General features: G+C 48.2%; 2 protein-coding genes across 2 annotated transcripts; one reads left to right on the top strand and one right to left on the bottom strand.

Annotated features, from left to right (window-relative positions):
• The first annotated feature begins 441 nt into the window (after positions 1-441).
• LOC119358472 (auxin response factor 13-like) lies at positions 442-8,446 on the top strand. The gene is made up of 2 exons (XM_037624999.1): positions 442-1,389; positions 7,617-8,446. Exons 1-2 carry the CDS (start codon positions 442-444, stop codon positions 8,214-8,216), a joined length of 1,548 nt encoding a protein of 515 aa, XP_037480896.1. The 3' UTR covers positions 8,217-8,446.
• A 1,477-nt stretch (positions 8,447-9,923) lies between these two features.
• LOC119357285 lies at positions 9,924-11,676 on the bottom strand. The gene is made up of 2 exons (XM_037624279.1): positions 10,869-11,676; positions 9,924-10,788 (listed from the first exon to the last, which is right to left on the bottom strand). The coding sequence occupies exons 1-2, from the start codon at positions 11,332-11,334 to the stop codon at positions 10,448-10,450; spliced, it is 807 nt and encodes a 268-aa protein (XP_037480176.1). The 5' UTR covers positions 11,335-11,676; the 3' UTR covers positions 9,924-10,447.
• Positions 11,677-16,056: the final 4,380 nt, after the last annotated feature.

The following is a 16,056-nucleotide window of genomic DNA, read 5'->3' as shown; positions in this document are numbered from 1 at the left end:
TTGTCCCCTGGCTACAACTTTTCTCGGTCGAGCGTGTGCTGGTCCAGGCAATCCGTTAATTAATGACCTAAATCGTAGCATGAAAGAAACAGAGCATTCCCCATAATCGACGAGTATGCTCGAACTTTGCAACCCCACGCCGATTCTTCTTGAGTTGTTGTTACATCAAGTTGTTGGGATTTATTGCACCAATGTTTGGGGATGGGGGTGTCCAATCCCCAACAATAACAATGTGGTGTGTGAAGCAGACCCAAACCCAAAGCGGGCGTGCTATAAATACTCTCTTGGTCTTCCGGCCCACCCACCCATCCGCCCCGTCCGCGTGTAAGGAGAGAGGACATCTTCCCCCCATCTCCTCGGGCTTCCTTCCAAGTTCCAACAACCATCTCCCTCATCTCCCGCCCAAACCCTAGATAACCCCTCCCCCCGCCCCGCCCGAGAATGGCGGACGCGCCGCCGCCGGCGACCCCGGCGCCGCTCGATCGCGACGTCTGGCTCGCCTGCGCGACCCCGCTCTCCCGCGTTCCCGCCGTCGGCTCCCAGGTCTACTACTTCCCGCACGGCCACTCGGAGCAGTGCCCGGCGCCGCCCCGCGCGCCCGCGCACAACCTCTTCCCCTGCACCGTCGCCGCCGTCCGCCTCTTCGCCGACCCCAAGACCGACGAGCCCTTCGCCACCGTCGACCTCGTCCCCGGCCCGCACCGCGACCCCGCCCTCCACCTCCCCGACGCCGACGCCCACGCCGACGCGGCCACGGGGTTCCGCTACTACGCCAAGCAGCTCACGCAGAGCGACGCCAACAACGGCGGCGGCTTCTCGGTGCCCCGCTTCTGCGCCGAGCTCGTCTTCCCGCCGCTCGACTTCGAGGCCGACCCGCCCGTGCAGAGGCTGCGCATGACCGACCCGCTCGGCCGGGGCTGGGACTTCCGCCACATCTACCGCGGCACGCCGCGCCGCCACCTGCTCACCACGGGGTGGAGCAAGTTCGTTAACGCCAAGCTGCTCGTCGCGGGCGACGCCGTCGTCTTCATGCGCCGCGCCGACGGGGAGCTGCTCGCCGGGATCCGCCGCGCGCCCAGGTACCCCGCCGTCTCCCAGCAGGGCGCCGAGCGCCGGCCCCGCAACGCGCGCGCGCGGGTCCCGCCCGAGGAGGTGGACGAGGCCGTGCGCCTCGCGGCCGAGGGCGCGCCCTTCACCGTCACCTACTACCCGCGCCAGGGCGCCGGGGAGTTCGTCGTGCCCAAGCAGGAGGTGGAGGACGCGCTCGTCGGCGCCTGGGCGCCCGGGGTGCAGGTGCGCATGAAGTTCCTCGACGCCGAGGAGCGCCGCTCCGAGTGGGTCAACGGCATCGTCAAGGCCGTCGACCCATCCATCTGGCGCATGCTCGAGGTACATCATGCTTCCATCCATGATTCATCTCTGCTGCGTTAATCCATCTCATCTTTGCGATAACTGTTGAAGGCGCAAGTCTGATTGATTGATCGATCAATCGATCGAGTCCACTTCTGTTTGGTTCAGTATTGGCATGCTTGCTTCAATTGTTTTGCTCTGCCATTCAATAAAAGTACAACACAGTGGAAAGTAATATTGGACATTCATAATTGCTGATAATCCACCTGATCCGATGTTGCTTTCATGTTGAATCCGCAAATCTGATTGATCGATTTGAGTCCATCTATGTTTGGTTCAGTAATGCCATTTTCAGTTAACTGTCGGTGTGAGTCCATCTCTGCATGTTTGGTTGATTGGTTCAGTATATATCGCCATGCATATGTGGTTCAAGTATTCTGCTAGGTTCTGAATGAGGGTTCACAGGCAATCGCCATGCAATGTGAATGAGGGAGGGACAAGCAATCTTGGACTAATAATTAATTACTATGTTTAGCCACTTGCATTTTATCGCTGCATGCTGTAGACTTGCTGTCAACGATTGTTCAATAGTTCAGTCTTTTTTAATGTTGGTTTGGTAGTGGTTGCTCTGTCGGATGGATGGCTTCAGGTCACTTGTCTATTTGCAATAGCACTGACTCTGCTTCTGGTGGTATATACTGGAACAATCAGAGATGAACTCGATCAGCAGTCAGTTTTAATTTGGAATCTGCAATGTTCTTTTGTCTTAAATGATGTTCTGCATGTTATTTTTTGCCTTTACTGAAGATACAAGAGAGTGGCAAGCAATCTTGGACATTCATACTCCCTCAGTAAAGAAATACAGTATAAGATTGCTACTAATCCACCTGATCCGATGTTGCGTACACCGTTGAATCTCCAAATCTGATCAAAATTGAGTCTGTCTCTGTATTCCATTGTTCAGTTAACTGTCAGAGCAGCTAGCGAGTGATCGATCAGAGTCCATCTCTGCACGTTTGATTCAGTATATATCGCCATGCATATTTGGTTCAAGTGTTTTGTTGGGTTCTGGATGAGGAGTGGCAAGCAATCTTGGACTAGTAATTGATAACTATATTTAGCCACTTATACAACTCCGCCTATGTTGTCTCAACATAGCCGGTCCCAAGCCCGGGTAAAGGAGGAGGGTTGTGATAGGCTTGGCGAGCCAACGTAAAAACTCAGCCACTCTTATGGAGATGAAACCCAAAAGATTTTCGTTGGGGCGTAACCCTCTCAGCGACGCGCCACATCGGAACCCGGGTGTGGTGGAAAATGGGCAAGGGCCGGGCCGTCACCCCCCAAGTGGCGCGCCGTATCTTGATCCGGATACGGTGGCAAGTGAGCGAGGATCGGGTCGTCGCATCCTTAGTGGCGCGCTACATCGGCGCCCGGATGTAGTGGAAAATGAGCAAGGGTCTTCGCATTTGACTCGACGAGTGCGAAGGGTAAGGAAGCTAGCCGAGCCTAGGAGGATTCGCTTAGGTAGCTGGAACGTAGGGTCTCTGACAGGGAAGCTTCGGGAGCTAGTTGATGCAACAGTGAGGAGAGGTGTTGATATCCTTTGCGTCCAAGAAACCAAATGGAGAGGACAGAAGGCGAAGGAGGTGGAGGATACCGGCTTCAAGCTGTGGTACACGGGGACGGCTGCAAACAGAAATGGCGTAGGCATCTTGATCAACAAGAGCCTCAAGTATGGAGTGGTAGACGTCAGGAGACGTGGGGACCGGATTATCCTGGTCAAGCTGGTAGCTGAGGACTTGGTTCTCAATGTTATCAGCGCATATGCCCCGCAAGTAGGCCACAATGAGAACACCAAGAGGGAGTTCTGGGAAGGCTTGGAAGACATGGTTAGGAGTGTACCGATTGGTGAGAAGCTCTTCATAGGAGGAGACCTCAATGGCCACGTGGGTACATCTAACACAGGTTTTGAAGGGGTGCATGGGGGCTTTGGCTATGGCATCAGGAATCAAGAAGGAGAAGATGTCTTAAGCTTTGCTCTAGCCTACAACATGATTGTAGCTAACACCCTCTTTAGAAAGAGAGAATCACATCTGGTGACTTTTAGTAGTGGCCAACACTCTAGCCAGATTGATTTCATCCTCTCGAGAAGAGAAGATAGGCGTGCGTGCCTAGACTGTAAGGTGATACCTGGGGAGAGTGTTGTACCCCAGCATAAGCTGGTGGTTGTTGACTTCCGCTTTCGGATTCGTGTCCAGCGGGATAAGCGTGCCAAGGTCGCTAGAACGAAGTGGTGGAAGCTCAAGGGGGAGGTAGCTCAGGTGTTCAAGGAGAGGGTATTTAAGGAGGGCCCTTGGGAGGAAGGAGGGGATGCGGACAATGTGTGGATGAAGATGGCGACTTGCATTCGTAAGGTGGCCTCGGAGGAGTTTGGAGTGTCCAGGGGAAGGAGAAGCGAAGATAACGATACCTGGTGGTGGAATGATGATGTCCAGAAGGCGCTTAAAGAGAAGAAAGATTGCTTCAGACGCCTATACCTGGATAGGAGTGCAGACAACATAGAGAAGTACAAGATGGCGAAGAAGGCCGCAAAGCGAGCTGTTAGTGAAGCAAGGGGTCGGGCATATGAGGACCTCTACCAACGGTTAGGCACGAAGGAAGGTGAAAGGGACATCTATAAGATGGCTAAGATCCGGGAGAGGAAGACGAGGGATATTGGCCAAGTCAAATGCATCAAGGATGGAGCAGGCCAACTCTTGGTGAAGGACGAAGAGATTAAGCATAGATGGCGGGAGTACTTCGACAAGCTGTTCAATGGGGGGAATGAGAGTTCTACCATTGAACTGAATGACTCCTTTGATGAGACCAGCATGCGTTTTGTGCGGCGCATCCAGGAGTCTGAGGTGAAGGAGGCTTTAAAAAGGATGAAAGGAGGCAAGGCGATGGGCCCTGATTGTATCCCCATTGAGGTGTGGAAAGGTCTCGGGGACGTAGCGATAGTATGGCTAACCAAGCTTTTCAACCTCATTTTTCGGGCAAACAAGATGCCAGAAGAATGGAGACGGAGTATATTAGTACCAATCTTCAAGAACAAGGGGGATGTTCAGAGTTGTACTAATTACCGTGGAATTAAGCTGATGAGCCATACAATGAAGCTATGGGAGAGAGTCATTGAGCACCACTTAAGAAGAATGACAAGCGTGACCAAAAATCAGTTTGGTTTCATGCCTGGGAGGTCGACCATGGAAGCCATTTTCTTGGTACGACAACTTATGGAGAGATATAGGGAGCATAAGAAGGACTTGCATATGGTGTTCATTGACTTGGAGAAGGCCTATGATAAGATACCGCGAAATGTCATGTGGTGGGCCTTGGAGAAACACAAAGTCCCAGCAAAGTACATTACCCTCATCAAGGACATGTACAATAATGTTGTGACAAGTGTTCGAACAAGTGATGTCGACACCGATGACTTCCCGATTAAGATAGGACTGCATCAGGGGTCAGCTTTGAGCCCTTATCTTTTTGCATTGGTGATGGATGAGGTCACAAGGGGTATACAAGGAGATATCCCATGGTGTATGCTCTTTGCGGATGATGTGGTGCTAGTTGATGATAGTCGGACGGGGGTAAATAGGAAGTTAGAGTTATGGAGACAAACCTTGGAATCGAAAGGGTTTAGGCTTAGTAGAACTAAAACCGAGTACATGATGTGCGGTTTCAGTACTACTAGCTGTGAGGAGGAGGAGGTTAGCCTTGATGGCCAGGTGGTACCTCGGAAGGACACCTTTCGGTATTTGGGGTCAATGTTGCAGGAGGATGGGGGTATTGATGAAGATGTGAACCATCGAATCAAAGCCGGATGGATGAAGTGGCGCCAAGCTTCTGGCATTCTCTGTGACAAGAGAGTGCCACAAAAGCTAAAAGGCAAGTTCTACAGGACGGCGGTTCGACCCGCAATGTTGTATGGCGCGGAGTGTTGGCCGATTAAAAGGCGACATGTTCAACAGTTAGGTGTGGCGGAGATGCGTATGTTGAGATGGATGTGTGGCCACACGAGGAAGGATCGAGTCCGGAATGATGATATACGAGATAGAGTTGGGGTAGCACCAATTGAGGAGAAGCTTGTCCAACATCGTTTGAGATGGTTTGGGCATATTCAGCGCAGGCCTCCAGAAGCTCCAGTGCATAGCGGACGGCTAAAGCGTGCGGAGAATGTCAAGAGAGGGCGGGGTCGACCGATTTTGACATGGGAGGAGTCCGTTAAGAGAGACCTGAAGGATTGGAGTATCGACAAAGAGCTAGCTATGGACAGGGGTGCGTGGAAGCTTGCTATCCATGTGCCAGAGCCATGAGTTGGTTGCGAGATCTTATGGGTTTCACCTCTAGCCTACCCCAACTTGTTTGGGACTAAAGGCTTTGTTGTTGTTGTTGTTGTTGTTTATTTAGCTACTTATACAGGACTACAAGTAGAAGAGACTGGCAAGTGATCTTGGACATTCATAATTGCTGCTAATTCACCCTGTCTGATGTTGCATCCATGGTTGAACAAGTGCTAATACTGAACCAAACATGTCGAACTTGTTGAGCGCCCTCCCATCCTGATTGCTGCTAATTCACCTGATCTGATGTTTGATTCATCATTGAATCCGCAAATCTGATCGATTGAGTCGAGTCGGTCTCTGTTTGGTTCAGTACTGCCCAGTTTAGTTAACTGTTGGAGCAGCTAGCGAGTGATTGATCGAGTCCATCTCTGCAGGTTTGGTTTAGTATATATCGCCATGCATGTTTGTTTAAATTGTTTTGCTAGGTTCTGAATGAGGAGCGGCAAGCAATCTTTGACTAGTAATTGACAGGAACTATGTTTAGCCACTTGTACTTTATTGCTGCATGCGTAGAGTTGATGCTATCGTTCATTATTTAATAAGTTCAGTCTTTTTTAATGTGGGTTTGGTGGTGGCTGCTCTGTCGGATTCATGGCTTCCGACAGACAAAGATGAAACAAACAAAGATGAACTCGATCGACACCATCTCTGCATGTTTGTTTGATTGGTCCTGTATGAGTTATCTTCATGCATGTGTGGTTCAAGTGTTTTGCTAGGTTCTGAATGAGAGGGGCAAGCGATCTTGTGTTAATAATAAGTAACTATGTTTAGCCACATGTACTTTATTGCTGCATGCCTAGAGTCGATGCTGTTGCCGATTGTTTGATAGTTCAGCCTTTTTTAATGTGAGTTTGGTGGCGGTTGCTCTGTGGGATGGCATTAGATCCTTTGTCTGTTTCCAACAGGGCTGACTCTGTTCTGGTGGTATATACTGAAACAAACAGAGGTGAACTCGCTCAGCAGTCAATTTTGATTTGGAGCTAGCAATGTGCTTTTGGCTTGAATGATGTCTGCTTGCTACTTCTATACTGTTATAAATACAAGAAATCATGCCATGTAATGCCATCGGTAATTAGTACTTTATTGAGATCTTGAAAAATGTAGAGTCTACTGAAGTTAAATCTGTAAATCTGATCGATCGTAAGTCCATCTCTGTTTGGTTCAGTATTTTCATGTTCAGTTAACTGTCGGAGCAGCTAGCGAGTGATCGACGGAGAGTCCTCTCTCCATGTTTTGGCTGATTGGTTCAGTGTACATCACCATGCATGTGTGTGGTTCAAGTGTTTTGCTAGGTTCTGAACGAGGGAGTAGCAGGCAATCTTGGACTAGTAATTTATAACTATGCTTAGCCACTTGTACTTCATTGCTACATGCCGTAGAGTCGATGCTGTTGTCGATTGTTTGATAGTTCAGCCTTTTTTTAATGTGGTTTGGTGGCTGTTGCTCTGTCTGATTGCATTAGATCCCTTGTCTGTATCCAATAGGGCTGGCTCTGCATCTGATGGTATTTACTGAAACAGACAGAGATGAAGTCGGTCAGCAGTCAATTTTTATTTGGAATTCTGCTTGTTACTTCTTCCCTTTACTGTTATTAATAAAACAAGTCATGCCATGTAATGCCATCAGCAGCAAGTCCTTTATTCAGACCTTCAGAGTCATGAATGTCCAATACAGAGTTGTGTTATTTCATATGGCTGACTGCACCTTTGTTACTGACATGTCAAGAGAAGTGTTCTATGTCGTTGTCCATTCCATCAATTCCTTGATTCTTCAGATAGTGCTCAAACCAGTTGATCTTACAATTTCAAGATTCTGTACATCATTACTGGCTCCAAAGATCCTTATCTGACTTGCTGCTTAAATCTATCTACTTGCTTGCAGATAGACTGGGATGAATCTGTGGTAGGGTCACTAAGGAACAGGCATGTCAATGCTTGGCAAGTAGAACTTGTTGGGTACCCTCCCATCCTGAAGAAGCTCAAGATCTCCGAGACGACCCTTCCCCCTATGTGCTCCGGCGATGTCGGCATGGCTGACCCCCTGCTGGGGCCAGATTGCGAAAACATGGTGATGCTGCTGGGGTCACCGATGCCTGCTGGCATGCAGGGAGCCAGGCACATCGGCCTCAGTGAGCTGCCCTCTTCATCTCCTACCGTGCTCACAACCAAGCTGTTCTTCCCACCTAGCTCCAGCGGCGGCTCCTCCGAGGTCGTGAACCCTGAAGCTGGATCTCCACCCAACAACTCGGTGAACATGCGCCCCTCTGAGGAAAGGAGGAGCATACAGCTGTTCGGCGCCACGATCACGTCGCCTGTGCAGAGCGCCACCAATGGCTCCTCTGAAGAAGTGAGCCAGGCCCCTGATGCTGCGGTCGATGGAACTGCTCATGAATATGCTTCTGCCACAAGTCTACTTGACTGCCAACTCACAATCGGTAAAGATGACGGCCACGACCGAAATGCTTCTAAGCAAGAAGCCTGAAGTGGCATGTACACAGTATACTGGAAGGTACTATCTCATTTGATTTTTTTCCTGCTTTGTTTTTTTTTTTTGCGACGATGAACATGCATGCAGAGATGGTTTCACATGACAACCATTCAGACCTAATTGTGAAAGGCGGTGTAGTGATGATGATGCCTGTCGGGCCGAGTGTAGGTTGTGTTTTCCATTACCAGCCAATTGTCTGTCAGTTTCACTCCCATTCAGACAAACTGAAGAAAGAAATTATCTCTGAATCCGCAAATTAAACAGTAACTAAACTAGTACGTATATGTTGTTTTCTGATTTTTATTATGCCTACATTATGGTTTATCAACAGAAAATCTTTCCAGGTTCCATATCTGTTTGATTTTCCTCTGATACAGTCCGAATTCAATGATTTCTCCATTTTGAGAAAACCAGCAACGATTTCATTGCATTCCTTCATGTCTCCTTACTTGATTCTCGCCTGCTTGCATCAATCAACTAAGTTAAAAGCAAAATCATGCTTTCAGCGAATCAGTCAATTTAAAAGCAAAAGCTCAGCCTAGGCAGACTGTATATGTCGTTTGCCACACTGGGCGTGTGTGAGAAATTTCTCGGGTCAAGTTCCAGTGTCCCTGAAGCCGCTGTTATTGACAGTGGACCATAGCACTTTTAATTTGCAAAACAATGAGCACATGAACTTTGAAGCTCTTAATTAGTGACAATACCGAGATGGCATCCTCCTATTTATTTAGTACTCCCTCCGTCCCAAAATAAGTGTCTTGAGCTCAAATTTGTACTTGAGCTGGTACAAAGTTGAGACACTTATTTTTGGACGGAGGAAGTAGTTTTTGTCAGTCCAGTCCATACAACACTTTGACTAGTACAATTCATTCTGTACAACAAAGTCTGTAGACAGGTGCGGCTGCACGCCCATGTTCGCCGCATTGCTACAGGCTGCCATGTTATTCTTTTTTCTTTTCGCTCTCTGTAAAATCTTTCCTGGACGCCTCTTCCACGTCGTCTTGACTCACCCTGATGCTTCGGAAAAGCACTCTGCTCCTTAGCATTCCGGTACGTCTGGCCTTCGGACCACACCGCGCATCTTGTTGTGAGTTGGACTCTGTTTTTCGGCATTTCGGTTGTGATGGTGGTTCCTTGTTTCTTGGAGATGAACTTCTCTTATCTTCTGTTTTTGACCGGTGGAACTCTGTGAAGTGGATACTCGCTTCATCATTGTGCTGCTGGTGGTGGTGGTGCTTTGTTTGAGATCCCATCTATCCAGGAATTTGTTGGCTGCTTTCCTCAAAAGCCAGTCAGTCAAAACCTCCTCTTTTCTCCTTGAAAGGAGATACTATGTCGATGACCCTGCTAAAGCTTTGCTCGGGCCGCCAGAGAGAAGAAAAAGCAGCTTTGCTCAGAAGAAAAACAACTAGACGACATGTAGTCGTAGAGAGAGCATACCATAATACCATACCAAACCCATCATCGACTGGTACCTATCCTACAATCTGTCATTCCGTCCTTGTCTCAAGAGGACTGCTCGTCACTTCAGTCGCAGCGGCAGCTGAAAGGTGATCCTCAGCTGCCTGCCAACGTCTCTTCAACTAACAAACATTCCCAAATCTTCTTCTACTCATACAGTACAGGACAATGCTCCCTCTGTCACAAGATGTTTTGGATAATATGCATACAGACTGAAATGAGAACGTCTTTATATACATCTGATCCAGAAAAATATTTAGGCATCTTATATTTGTGAATGGAGGGAGTACATGACAACAAACAAGACACACACACACACAAGGAGCTAAAATGGCATTTGGAGATGCAAACCAAAATTACCAGTGTCATTTGCTGAAAATTGACACTACACAGGCAATCCAGACTTCAAAGTTGAGAGTAATATCATGCCACTTCTTGACAGAAAGAAAATACAGGCATTTCTATGTACACAACACGCCAATTTTTTCTATCTGTTTTTATCTGTCAAAACTAATGAGCAAGATCCTGGGGACAAACAAACACCTCTCATGCAGGAAGGAAAGAAACGCGATCCTTTCCTTCTTTTGCTGTGTAGTATATTATATATCTATATCTGATTATGATTACTATATATATTTTTATATATATCTGGATGGAAATGGAGATATGGATGGATCTGTGGCTGGCTGTATGCGCCACGTGCGTGCGTACGTACATACTCGATCCACCGATCACGTGTGGACGCGTAGCTGCCCGTGGGCCGCTCACGACCACGCCCTCTCGCCGTGCGCGGCGCGCCGCCGCGTCAGGCTCCGGACCCAGCTCCGGCCGCCGCCGCCGCCGCCCCGCGCCTTCGACCGCTGGTCCGCCGCCGCCGAGGACGACGACTGCTTGCCCGACGCCCGCTTCCACCGCGCCAGCTGCAGCAGCCGCCCCACCACCTGCTTCCGCCACCGCGTCACGCCGCCCCGCCGGCTCGCCTGCTCCACCACCAAGGTCTTCGTCGTCGCCGTCGTCGCCTCGCGCACCGGCTTTAGGGACGTCTGCTGGCTGTCCACCCACGTCGCCTTGCCGTTGTCCTCGAACTTGATCGATATGAAGGAATCTGCACACCGGCCGACCCGTGACCGTGAGCCAGAGAGCAACCAATTATTGCATCCGTACGCCGTACGAGCGGCAACTTACCGTCGAGGCTCGCGACGGAGGCGGTGTCGTCATCGTCGTCGGGGTTCCTGTCCTTGTCCTCGCCACGGCCACCGCCGTCGTGGTCGTCGTCGGGGTGGTGGTGGTGGTGGCGGCGGCGGGAGGAGTCGAGGCGCTGGAGGAAGGAGCCGAGCGCGAACACCTTGGGGAGCGAGCTGGAGATGCTGCCCGTCCTGCGCCGGAGCGCCCGGCAGTAGGGCCGCGCCGACAGGTAGCTGGCGCCGTCGGCCGGCGGGCGCGCGCGGCCTGTGCCGCCGCCCTGCTTGGCCGCGAGGAGGAGGATCAGGCGCTCCCGGAGGCAGTGCGCGCACACGCCGACCAGCAGCTCCCTCGGGTGGAAGTAGCAGAGCAGCGTGCCGTCGGCTCCCCCGTGCTGCTCCCCTCCGCCCCCTCCTCCATGGCCATGGTCACCACGGCCATGGCCGCCGGCGCCGAACACGTTGCTCATGGCGCGCTGCGCTCTTGGGAGAAGCTGCTACGTACGTAGGGCTAGTGGACAGGAGGTGGCGTTGGCATGCAGAGCACGCTAGCTAGCTAGTGGCTTGAGTAAAGAATGCTTGGATATATGCATGCGGAGGAGAAGAGAAGATATGGAGGAAGCTTCACTGGCTTTTGCGTTTCTTTTATGATTCAGAGAGGAGGAAGAAGAGGAAGAGGAAGAGGAAGAGGCTAGGCTACTACTGTAGGAGCAACTGTTTGGGCAGCTTGTTGTTGTAATCTGCTTTGATGAAATGGACCATGCATGGGGAGTAGTGGACCGGCCTTCCGGCGCCGAGTGACACTCAGGCATCAGGCATGGATGGATGGATGGATGGATCCGGCACCGGCAGCTACCAGAAAAAACACCTAACAACACATGCATGCACCACCCAACTTGATTGCGTTTGTGTTTTCATAAAATTTTTCTTTTTCAAAATGCACAATAATTGTGAACGTGTGTTAAGTTTCACAAAAATCTGTTATAGTATATGCTAGCTACGTGTCCAAGTTCCTAATTAAAACGGCTTGTATTATTATTTATGAGATGGCACACCACAATTAGACAATGCTAAGCAACTGATGATTAATTAGGCACGCAGATATGAGGCCCCAATTAGGCACGCACGCATACTAACTGTAAGCTTAGCTTAGTGAAGTATAATATCTTCTGACGACATGTGTAAGGCTGGTCATAGTGGGGAGTAATTTAAACTAGTGTCATGCATATGACACTAGTCTAAGTTACTACCTTTATAATGTAAAGTAACATATTTTCTCCGTCTAGATGTGTAAGTCATCTTACGTTGTGCATCGCGACCAAGGCGGAGAGGAAAACGAGGAAACTTAATGTCTTTTTGCTAATTAATAGCACTGCATGCAATGAACTAACCACTGCATGCTATGTTTGGTAGTCTCAAGTCATTGAAAGCATGCACATCACATATATCTTATTGGTAGATATGCCACAAAACAAAAAACGAGAAGGGAGTTAATGTACGATGCCTAAGTGTTTTGAGATTATTTGATTTTCGTAAGGTGAGTTACACACCTAGACGGAGGGAGTACTGGTAGTATCATAGATGGCTTCATTTATTAGCTCGTAGACTCATCTTGTCTCGGAAAGCGTTATGTTACAGTAACATATTATGTTACCACCTCTCATTGATTACTTGCCACATAAGCAGAATATTCTAAAAATGTGCTATGTTACTAGCTAAATTACTCCCACTATGACTAGCCTAACAATGACTAATAATACTACTCCTTCCTTTCCGGTTTATAGGGCTCAATTCAAAAATCTCACCAACCAAGGTAAATGATGAGTGGTAGAATACTTTTTGTAGTTTGCAAAAGCACCCAATTAATGATTTTGTTTTCCTCAAAGAATTATGTTTGTCAATGCATTAATTGCAACGCATGCATGCACAAAGTACATGTATTGGTCAATTTTCTCTTAATACTTGCATGCATGATTTAATGCACATTGGATCTGACCTTGTGATGTGAAACAACCAAATTGAGCCTTATAAAATGAAAAAAGTAAATTTTGAGATAAGTCTTATAAACCGAAAAGAAGGGAGTAGTAATTCACAGGAAATGTGTAAGGGGGAGGGGTGGATCTGTCCATGGATGGATGGACGTGGTCGAGTTGGGGTGATGGTGGTCCAAGTTTGATGGAGAAGAAAGAAAAGGACCACCGAGCTATCCATCTTGCATCGTCACATCATGCACCGTACTAGCGCTAATCCATTGTTAAGGAATTGCCTACTCCTAGTCCTATTAGATTTAGACATGGTACTTTCCCACCCCACCAAAAAGAAAAAAAGATTTAGACTTGGTGCATGATTGTGCAATCGATTTTGATAGCTAGGAGTAGGATTCGCCAACGATCTGTACTGTCATTGTGTACAGTATGTGGAATGATTGATGTTTGCATTGTAAATTAACTAATTAATTAATGGCGGTCAAGGCAAGGGATGGATGGCCCACACGTGTCTGTGTGTATCAATGACGGGAAGGCGCCCAAATTAACTTAGCTAGTAACATAGCGTATTTTGAGAAAATTCTGTTTATGTGGCAAGTAATTAATGAGAGATGATAACATAATATGTTACTGCAACATAGCGCTTTTCAAAATAAGATAAGTCTACAAGTTAATAAATAAAATCATCTATGATATTACTATCATGTTACTTTGCATTATGAAGATAGTAACCTAGTCTAAGTTACTCCCCACTATATGTGACCAGTATTAATTAGGCGCCGCCAACGCGCACGCGTCAGGCGTAGAATAGATTATTATGAGATCGTGTTCAATGTGTGTGCATGTCTGCCTGCTTAGAGCATCTACTAACCCATTCCTAATCGCATAACTTGTACAACCAGTAGTACTGTACTTACTTAAGACAGAACGTACAACCCGATTTAGTGTTCAGTAACAAGCCATTGGTTTTCTTTGAACATGCACATGTTGTCAGGATTATTGGGCTGTAGCCCATTTGTTACATCCAATAATTTCTAGTGAAATCCTCATATGGCCCGTTCATGCATGACAAGAGAAATAAATAAACTATTTTGCGCTAGGGAAGAACAAAACCAAATACTCCTCCGTCACAATTTAGAAGACACAGTTAAATTTGCGTGTGTTTCCATAATAGACAAGGTTTAGGGCGTATTGCATTTATTTCTAGTAGCTAATCAGTACTCCGATATACTATTTCTATATGCATGCATAGTGTGAATGCTATATTTTAGCCCATCTCACAACCAATAGATAACCACCTAGGTCCTAGAGAATTTCCAAACGCGTCTTCTAAACCGTGACGAAGGGAGTACTACAATTGTGACCCCTTCCTTCGTCTCCCCATTAATGTTTCACTTTCGTTTCTCCATTAATGTTTTGGTTTCGTTTACGTTCATTTCATGCATGGAAAACGGTATCGAATGGGTGTGAATGTTTCCATTCATCTTCCAATTGATGTCATTGATGTTTCAGTTTTGCCAAGACATTGGTGATTCGGTTTCGCTTCCACTTTCTGGAGTCTATAAGAGAGGTCGCTCCTCTTCTCTAGATATAAGCCACTTGGTCTCTCCCAAAGCGACTGCCTTCTTGTCGCAAGCGTTGTGTTGTCTGTAGTTTTTCCATCTTGATTCTCGGCGTGCACTGCGACGTGAGACAACAAGCCTTCAAAACCCCGCCTTTTTTGATCCGGTACGTGAGGAGCGTGATCATATTTTTGGGTTGTATCCTTGCGTGACTACTAGATCTTTGTTCATCATGGCTGCGAACGAAGACATCCTCGGCGACGAGTTCACGAGGACAACTACTTCTCCGACATTGATGACCTCCTTGGTGACATGGCAAAGACGCACCTGCATCTTTTTCTGCCGCACAACGTTTGTTCTTCTCCCTTATGACAGGGTTTGTGTATGGTCTACTATTTGTATCAATATGGATATAATGTTCGTATGTTATGTACCAAATTGCATGACTAGTTACATCATTGTATTACTTGCATATCTCATCAAGATTATCATGTATTATCTTCCGTTCTTCTGGATTAAAATTAATGGAACGTTCTCAATTATTAAACACATATTTCAACTTTAAACTTACCGAAAAGCACGAATTCAGTCTGTCAAGTTGAAGAAAACACTAAGTTGCACGCTGAACTTCTCAACCGGACAAGTTTGGTAGCCACAACCTCTCCATGTGATCGTGAATACTAACCAGTACAGTGTATTTGCTTGTTTCTAACCAATTTCTTTTTCTTTTTTTTTGAAAGAAAGACATTTCTTAGTGGGAAAAATAAATCCATTTTGTCTTCTCCACGCTCATCAAACTAGTACTGAACCTAAATCTTCAAGTTTGGAGTTTGGTGCCTAGCCCGTGTATATCCAGGAGTGAAGATTCACATAAATCAGAGGACATATTATCGAGAAAAAGAACAAGAAAATGGTTAATTTGGTATAACTCTCTTCTTCTTCTTCTTCTTTGTGAAAAATCGCCTATATAACCGAATGTGGAGCACTCCACTCCAGCGAATGGTAACAACAAGAAAAAAGAAGGGCCGGCGAATGCATGGTTAGATCGACAGATGGCCCTCGCTAGGTAATTAAGGGCATCTCCAGCCGTTCAGCCCCCCAGGGCGCCTAAATAGAGCGGCCTGGGGGCGTGTCGACGCTAGTTCGGTCCCTGGGGCGACCTAGCTCCCAGTCACGCCCCCAAGCGCCGGCCTCAAAATGCGGGAAATTTGAACTAGGTCGTTCCCGCTCACAAAAGACGCCACAAATCCGGCGATCGGACATAGTCTGGCATTACAAAAAACTGAGCGCTGCACGCCGCAAGTTCGCGTGCGCAACGAATCACTCGGCGGGGTCGGCTCCAGGCGTTGGCGGGGTCGGCGTGCGCGGGCTCGGCGGTGTCGGAGCTGCTTCGGTGTTGGGCTGTGTTGGCGCGGCTTCGGTACTGCTGGGCGGCGATGTAGAGGCGCCGTTCGGGCTTGGCGTCCGTGTGGCCGTGGGCGCGGGAGCTGGCGTCGTCGGCGTTGCCGTCTGCATCTGGTTCAGGATGAGGCCGCGCTCCGCCATGTACCACGCCCTGAGCTGCTCGTCGTTGCTCTGGAGCATGTCCGCCCCGCCCATCAGAAAAGCCATGTCGGTGTTCCTCTTCTTCGCGGCGACGCTCGTC

The sequence above is a fragment of the Triticum dicoccoides genome, chromosome 2A (assembly GCF_002162155.2).
Source record: "Triticum dicoccoides isolate Atlit2015 ecotype Zavitan chromosome 2A, WEW_v2.0, whole genome shotgun sequence".
NCBI classification, from domain to species: domain Eukaryota; kingdom Viridiplantae; phylum Streptophyta; class Magnoliopsida; order Poales; family Poaceae; genus Triticum; species Triticum dicoccoides.
This window is presented reverse-complemented; position numbering and strand designations above follow the sequence as displayed.